General features: G+C 29.4%; 1 protein-coding gene across 1 annotated transcript in view; it reads left to right on the forward strand.

The window, feature by feature from the left end:
• Positions 1 to 7,389: 7,389 nt before the first annotated feature.
• The window catches only part of LOC105205133 (DNA ligase 1), a gene marked incomplete at its 5' end in the record, with an annotated part of 3,011 nt that continues 1,074 nt past the window's right edge, over positions 7,390 to 9,326 (forward strand). The window contains one exon of the mRNA XM_026140265.2: positions 7,390 to 9,326. This exon is cut by the window's right edge and continues 1,074 nt beyond it. Within this exon, the coding sequence (XP_025996050.2) occupies positions 7,390 to 9,326 (1,937 nt within the window).

Here is a 9,326-nt window from a genome sequence, read left to right on the forward strand (position 1 = left end):
AGGAAAGGAGGGGTCGATGTAATACCATTTTGTTTTTTTTTTATTTTTGTTACAATAACTCCCCACAAGGAAAGGCCACGACCAGTGCATCACCGATTTTAATAAAATTTTATGGGTGTATAGTATTCACTCACACATTTACTACAGTAAAGCCGCAAATAAGGCATTGCGAAAATAAGGCATTCTCGATTAAACATTTCTCTATTTCTAACAGCTATAGTACCGTTACAGAAGAATGATTGTCGAGTCAGCGGTACAGCGTCCGGCATTAGAAAATTAACATATCTACAACGGTCTTTGAGTGAAACGGTTTTGTTTTTTTTTTCTATACCTTATGAAAAAGCTAAAAACTGTAACTACAGGTGCTATAGGTACTGAAAATATTTAATCTATTTTCTTGAAAATGTTTAATTTTCGCAACGGTTTTACTGAAATAAATGTGTGAGTGAATACTACACACCCATAAAATTTTGTTGAAATTGATAATACACTGGTCGCAGCCTCTTCTTGTCAGTAAATATTAACGCGATACAATTTTAACCAACGCCAGTTTATTAGCCATAGAGTTCTACCAATCATTCTATACAATATATAGAAATTCATTAGGTATATATAGAATAAACGCAATTTAGGGAAGAGAAAAAAGGATACGTTTGTAGAAAATAGCAGAGGGATCGTAGAATACTAATAACTAATGTCATAAAAGGCATTATTTATAAAAAAAACAAATTAATGATTTTTCGTAAATTTTACACATAAACAAGTGGTATAAAATAAGATTTTTCAAACATTGCATAAAATACATTTTATTAAAAACTTTTTTCTTTCAATAATTTTTTGGCTTAAAAAAATTTTTAAATAAAATATAAAACTTTAAAATAATTTTTTTGCTTCTAATAAATATTATATAACGTCTACAATAAGATTATAAAGTAAGTTCGAATAAGTTGAATATTGTAAAAATTGTTATTAATTGTAAAACTGGGAAAATATTTTTTATATAATTATATATCAAATATGTCTATATATATTAAAATATATAATTATGCACAATTTTTATGTATAATTATATATAAAACATTTGTTCCCGAGATTATTCTAAAATTTTAAAACTTTGATTTGAGGAGGCAGATGATATTATCTGATCGGATTCAAATTTTGCACAGTTGTTAGGACCAATTAAAATGCAACTTTTGTCATCTCGAACGATCTGATTTTTAATGGATCCACTTCAATTATTATTTTCTTTTTTTTTTAATCTGATCGTTGTTAATAGCTGCAGGCTCTGACCCTTTTCATCTTTAAAGCTCTCATCCGTTACGAAATTCTTTAAACCATTGTAACATCCGTTCGTTCATAATAATTTCTTGGCAAAATACTTTATTAATTTTTCGACTCGTTTCCGCTGCTTTAGAAACTAGTTTAAACTCGTATAAAAAAATTGCTCTGAATCTTTATTAGTTTTAATAACAATAATAATGGATTATAAATATACCAAGAATAAAATTATTATCACAATTAACAAAGCGAAATTTGCACTTGAAAATAATGCAACGTGAATACAATTAAACACAACCTTATTGTAGAATAAAGAGCCAAAATTTAAAACAGTAAAATCCGATATTATTTTTGCATTAACTAAATAACATTTAATAATGTTTAATTATCAGGACTGTGTTCCAAAACCGTACAGAATAAAAATCTATAAGATACGCATTGTAAACTATTGCATTTCGGTTACTGCAATGTAGTTCAGTTTTGAAACGCAGGTCTTTACAAATCTCAATTTAAATGAAAGACACGTATATACGTGAGACATCTGTAATAAATTCCAATTTTTCTCAGATACATCAATTTTCTTCAATGTTTGGACTAAAGCAATTTGCACACTCTGCGTAAAGTTTTCTATTTAAATGACCATTCAACTGCCATTGCTTTTGTTACCATTGTTATCTCGCCTTTCATATCCCTTTTTCAAGGATAGACTCGAAGAATACGCATGAAACGCAGGTAGAACGTCAGAAATATGCGCGGTCCAGTGTAGCTGGGATTTAAAACCGGACTCAGCAAATCACGTTGCAGATAGTGTATCCTACCGGCGAACGGAAAACGAAAGAGCAGAGGAATCGTATACCTGAGGACAACGCTCTGGGCGAACGTTAAGTGAAAGCTCAGTTTAAATACAGACGCCACGCCACGCACATCTTCTGAAGGTTGCATTCGGATTTAAAGGATATCGAATCTTTCTTTCGACGATATTTAATTTTTTTGGACAATCCTGGTACGTAGCAACACTTGTATTTAAATAATTAACATCACGCACAATTATGTTATTTTCAAAATAATGAATTTTTAAAGGAAAATCTGCATTTAATCTCTTTTTTCATCGTTTATCTATAATTTTTCACACCAAGATATTTTTCAAAAAATAAAATACAAATTTTAATAGTTACATTACTTTGTTCATTACGTTTTTTACAAATTATAAATAAATAACAGAATTTTTTAATTTTAATAATTTTTTTGAAAATCTGCTTTAACACTTTACCGCATAAATTTTTTTGTCCAAAAAAATTGTTAGATAAAAATGCAATTACAACAAAAATTAGCTAAAATATTAAACTCTTTTTTTGGTTTGTGCCATAAATGGCACGTGATGCGGTAAAGGGTTAATTAATATGCAAAGAGTGTTAAACTGTTTTTCTAAGCTGAGTATTTCTTTAATAATAATCCAAGTAGCACATGTTAATTTTATGTACGTCTAACAGTACGTTATTTAAATAAAATTAACGTATGTAACGTATATAAAATTAACATGTGCTAAGTGTAATGCTAATTAGTATTACATAAAAGAACGATATAAAACGTATACAGACCAATACGTGCTATCTAGGAATTTTGGGATTAACAAAAATTTTGATGTTTAAGCATAATAATTTCAATAATTATTACAATTAATAATTTTTTTAAATAGACATCCATACACGCGCGCGCGCGTGCGCACATGTATATACATATACAGAATATTAAGCAACAATTAAAAAACGAAGTTTCATTATTTTCAATTTTTTAATTTCTAATGTCTAATTATTTACGAAATAAAGTATCTAAAGCACATAAATATTTAAATATGTACATTTGTTTTATCTTTTTATTTAGAAATTCTAAATTTTTTGTCTATTGCTGAACAGCCTGTATATGTATATTAAAAAAATTTACTGAATATAATAATTATTGAAATTATTGTGTGTTTACATTTGATATTTTAAATATTAAAAATTACTCTTAAATATAGAAGAGAAGTGTTATTATGGCTACTGTGAACAATAACATAAATATCTTAAATAGTCATATATGCTTTAATATTCATTTTTTTACGTAAATATAAAACAGTATTACAAAATCACAGAGTAATGAATTTTTTAAAGGTTTTTTTACTTTGATGGAGGTTTCGTCTTTTGATTATAATACCAAAATATTTGCACTTTTTACATAAATGTTTAGATATTTGTAATTTAAAAAACCGGAGTTGAGTAGTAACTAGATAGTTACAAATACTAGAAAGTTAAAAATTAAATAATAAATAATAATAAATGAATTAGGATCAATGAAAATGTCAAACATATATAAAGATGAGAGAACCAATATTTTTGCAATGGTATGTGGCGGATCTTGTCTAATATAGCTAATAATTTTTGTGTGAATTTTTGTAATATGTTGTGAACTACACGCTGCATAATTTTGCCGATCTTAAACACAGTTCTTAAATAAAGCTGGATTAAATTGAGTAATTCTAATAATACATACTGATGCTCATAAGTATCTTAAACCATTAAAAATTTCTTGCGAAAAATGATATCTTAGCCAGAATTCGAATTTGGATCTCCTTTATTCGACGAGGGCATCTTGTCAATTCAACTACTGCATATAAATATAAATAATAAAAATTAAAAGAGAATAAATAAGCTCGAGAGCCGCGCTGGATGTTGTACGCAGAAATCAAAACAAACAGATAGTTTCAGGTAGACGTTTCGACCTTTAATAACGGTCTTCTTCAGTACACAACAAAGTAAAAAGTATCTGTAACAATAATTAACCAAACATGTTTGATCTCAATCCTTAAATATTAAATTCAGCAATAATTATAACAGATTACCAAAAATATGAGAAATCCATGAATTCAAAGTTGTCCAGTAATAGTCAGTTGTAAATTAGACAAGAATAATGATAATAATAAAATTATAAATTAATAATAATAAAATTAAAAAGTTAATAACTTTTTATTTAGTTTGGAGAATTTTTAATGAGTTATTTTTAACTTTAACTTGTTAAAAAAACAAAAACTTTAATTTATTAACTTTCTTCCTAAATTAAAAGTTCATCTATGTAAGTAAAACTATAAAAGAAAAAATATTTTCACATAAAAAATTTTCAAACAATACTTTGTTATTTCATATTAATTTATAAATAAATTTATATTAATATTAAATTTATTTGATAATCTCTCTCTGTGTTAAAATTGTTTTGAATAATTTATATTACAAAAATTATGATTTTTTAATTTAATATCAATAATGCTTTACAAAATTAACTTTTAATTTGAGTTTTAATTAAGTCAATTTTTTGTTCATGCAACTTTTTACATAACTATATAAATTTCATAAATCATTAATTATAACAATTTGAAAAATGCTGGTATAAAACGCTTGTCTAAAAATAAACTAATCACAAAGAAAGGTCATAGATGAGCTCTTTCAGGATATAATATTTTAATCTTAATTGTATATTTTAATCAATAATGTTTAAATTAGAAACATTTCAACTTAACTTAGTCTTCATTTGCTTAATTACAAAAATACCGTAATTACACAGTGCTACAAAATAAAAAAAAGTAAAATTCTCATCTGGACATTTGAATATACAATACATTATTCTTTACATACTTATTTCACATTTAATAATAACATATAAAAACAATCTTTTGGCACGCCAATGGGTTTACCGATTATTGTAGACTTGGTAATGAATGTATATTATCTTCTTAATATTGATAGTGTTTTAATTCTTAATAATTAGGCATTTTTGTAATTAATCTAGTGAAGGTTAAGTTAAGTCAAAACGCTCCTATTTTAAACATTCTTGATTAAAAATAGACAAATATTCAACCGATAATGTGAAAACACAAATTAAACAAAAATGCCTACAACGGTCGTAACTAGATCTTAGTGTTTATATTTATTCATGTGATTTTATATACTTCTTCAAATTCACCATACTGCGCGCCAAATTACTTTTTCGACCATAACGCAGCTTTAAGTTGAATAAGAATTAATAATATCACGTTTACTAAATTGAAATCAATTTAATAATACATGATGCTAACTCGCTAAACTAAATATTAAAACCCTTTCTTACCTGAAAAAAAGAACAAAGAATTTTTTGCAAAAAATAACACTTCAATGTTGATTAAAATATGTGTTACATCCTTAAAAAACTCCATGACTTTTCTTGGTGATTATTCCATTTTAACTATAATTTAATTTAATTTAAAAATTTAATCTCGAACAGAACAAAGTTTTATCATAATTTGATTATTCTCGGTTTTCATTTTATCTCATTTAAATCATTATCTTAAAGTTTTCTTTCATTTATTGCCGAATATTTAAAATGTTCAAAACAATAATTTTAAATATTTAAAATATAAAAATCGAACACAAATACAATTTCAATAATTATCATGTTTGATGAATTTTTTAAATACAATATGAACGTATAATATATATGTTAAAATAATAATTGGAAAACATATTTGAAAAGAATAAATTTAAAAATATTAAAAAATATATACATTAAAAATAAGAATCAAAAATAATTGTTTCTTCAAATATCCCTTTATCATTATATTATTACAATTGTTTGTTGCAATCAACACAGCTCGGTAAAAAATTTTTCATATCTAATTATATATGTAGTTATAGGTATATAATTATATATCAAATATGTCCACATATATTAAAAAATATATAATAATATATAATTATATATAATTATACATGATTCTAATATACAATTATAAATAATTATATATAATTATATATAATAATTGTATATAATGCATTCATGAAATCATGTGCAATCATTACTTGTATATAATTGTATATTATTATATATAATTATCACGCCTAATTATATACAAATAATGTACAATTATGTACATTACACACACACACACACACACACACACACACACACACACACGCACACGCACGCACGCACGCGCGCGCGCACACACACACATACACACGCGCGCACACACACACACACACTCGTCAACAAAAAATAGGAAACACTTTCTAGACACTAAAAATTAGATTATTTTCAAATGGCTGTAGCTCGGCAAAAAATCATCGCAGATAAAAAATGAAAAAAACATTTTAAAGGTTGAAGTTTTAATTTTAACGCTGAATCAACAGATTTTCAAAGTTTTTTTAACTTCTTTGTTTTATGCATTAAAAAAGCACACCTCCTTTTGTTCCTTAAAATTTCGTATTTTTGACACTTTGCAGCTCGATAAAAAAATTTTTTTCAAACAATTCAAAGCTTCATAAACTACATTTTGCCTACAGAATGCATTTTTTAAATTTCTCTACGATTTTTTTTGACCGAGTTACGCGACTTTGAAGCTAAATCTGCATTTTTTACAAATGATATTGGCATTGCACTTCGTGAAAAATCATCGTAGACAAAAAATGAAAAAAGTATTTAAAGCCCGAAGTTTCATCTTTACATGCTATCAATGATGGTTTTCAAAAATTTTCTCAATTTCTCAGTGCTATGCCCCAAAAAAGATAAACTGTTGTTTCCTTAAAATTACGTATTTTTGACAGCCTGTAGATTGATAAAAAAATTTTTTCTCGACAAATGCAATGCAAGTGCTATAAAGCATGACACTTTCTCTACAACATGTTTTTTTTTTATTTTTCTATGATTTTTTTTTGCTGAGTTACAAAACTTTGAAGAAACACATTTTTGACAGTACATTTTTCCGAAAACTGACGTTTACCGTCTAATTTTTGATGTTTGAAAGTGTTCCCTATTTTTTGTTGACGAATGCGTGTGTGCGTGCGTGCGTGCGTGTATTAATAAGTATATGGAGATATTTGATAATAATTATGTACAACTATATATAATTGTATATTATAATTATACATGAAAAATATTTTTTTACCGAAACATTATTGCAAATTTACAATTTTTATCTATACATGCATTTTTATCTATACATGCATTTTTAATGAATAAATAATATTTGTGTTATTTACAGAAATGACTGTACGACATAATAATTTTCAATGTAATCTACTTCCGGGAAAGTCCAAGATACATTAAGTATCAACTATACAAATATCAGCCATGAAACCAGTTCTATACAGAATCGAGACATACGTTGTGCCCGAGACAGAGAACTTATCAGTGATTAATAAGATCGACAATCTCATGCTCGCAAATATTAAGAATGAAAGCATATTTGAGAACAATAATAACGAGAAAGATCCAGCGCTTACTTCGCATAATAAATACGAGGAACTCGTGAAGTTCTCCGCCGAGAACAGCAAGTTAATCGGTGTAAAAATCGTGAAAGGCACAAGTGAGAATGAAACTACACGTGACGAACGTCTCGACGATGATATCATTAAATACTACAATGACGAGAATTTCTGTTGTTTTAACGAGCGCATGCAGAAACCGGAGTTTCAGGCGTCGATCGGGCCACAAGAGGCATTGTATCCCGTGAAGCATTTCAGTAGGATTAACAGTCTGGTATCGATCGACGAAAGGAGTGAGAATTCCTTGGATACCAAGCTGAACGACTTCTGCCGTCACGGCTATAAGAACGGTTGCACCGCGTCGATTCAGTCACCCGAAGAAGTCAGCGAAGAGGTCTTCCAAGAGAACTGGCTGCACAAGATTGAGATCCTGAGGCACCGCGAGACTATCTTGCGGGAACGGGAGACAAACCTGCAGAAGAGGGAACGAGAACTATTCAGGAAGGAGAAGGAGCTGAGGATCATGGAGAGGATGTACAATGATAAAATGAGGCAGATAGATCTCATGAACGAGCAGCTCCAGCACCAAAAAGATACGCTAGTCGTTAAAAAGAGGTTGGATGAAGTGGCACGAATCTTATCTGACGACGTCGAGAAATCGGATAATCTCGCGGAGGAAAAAATTCTGAGGAAGGAAGACATTTCAAATAAAATGGAGATTCCAAAAAAAGAAGAGATTCCAAGACAAGTGGAGATTCCGAGGAAAGAAGAAATTTTGAAGAAAACGGAATTGCAAAAAAAAGAAGAGATTCTGAGAAAAACAGAAATTCCGAAGAAAACGGAAATGCCAAAAAAAGAAGAGATTTTGAAAAGAACAGAAATTTCAAGACAAGAAGAGATTACGAGAAAAGCAGAGAAAAATCCTGTCAATCCGCCTATTGTCAATCCGTCTATTATAAATTCACACCAGAGAAAGGAATATAATAATAAAAAACTAGCTCGTCCGACGCGTTTGAGTTCCTCGTCGAGAAAATCTTTTTCAAAGTACCCTCATTTGTACGCTACCGTAAGATGTAGAGAACGACCAAAGAAAATTTACGACGATCTGAGCTCGACGTTGTCAGCCACCAGCGTAGATTCGCCTAATACGCGGACATCGATACTATTCAATCCGGCACAATACCAAAACCCATTTGCGTTTACAAGATCGGCGAGCGAACGGTGGCCCAAGCACGTGGACGCCTCGAAAATGCTGCAGAAAGTGGTCGAGGAAAAACCTGAACACGTAGACGACGTGGGAAAGCTGCAGAGAGTGATCGAGGAGAGACCGGAGCACATGATCGAAGAAGAGAAAATATTTCGGAAAGTCAGCGACAATATATGCGCTTTACAAAAGAAGGAGACGAGGTTTCAAGACTACGGACTCGTGGATTGTATTCCAAGTGGTATTTCAAGTACGATTACGCAACGTAATTCTAATGAGAGATTATCGTCGTATCTTGATCTGGAAGTTGGCGAGAAACACAGCTATCGAAATATAGCCAGCGTTTCCAAGGACCGGCCGGTTTCATGGGCTAGCAAGACAAGCGAGTGGCAGCAGAATAAGTCTCAGGATTGTGATTTGGCTACGAAACAGCCGGTTGAAAACAAGGAAAATTCGCGTTATACCGCAAAGAAAATTGAAACAAAAAATACCAAGCTGAATGCCAAGTCAACTGTTAAGCCGAATGTCATACCAACTGTCAACTCAAAAACTAAGCTATTTTCCAAGTCGAAAAA

The sequence above is a fragment of the Solenopsis invicta genome, chromosome 16 (assembly GCF_016802725.1).
Source record: "Solenopsis invicta isolate M01_SB chromosome 16, UNIL_Sinv_3.0, whole genome shotgun sequence".
Classification (NCBI taxonomy): domain Eukaryota; kingdom Metazoa; phylum Arthropoda; class Insecta; order Hymenoptera; family Formicidae; genus Solenopsis; species Solenopsis invicta.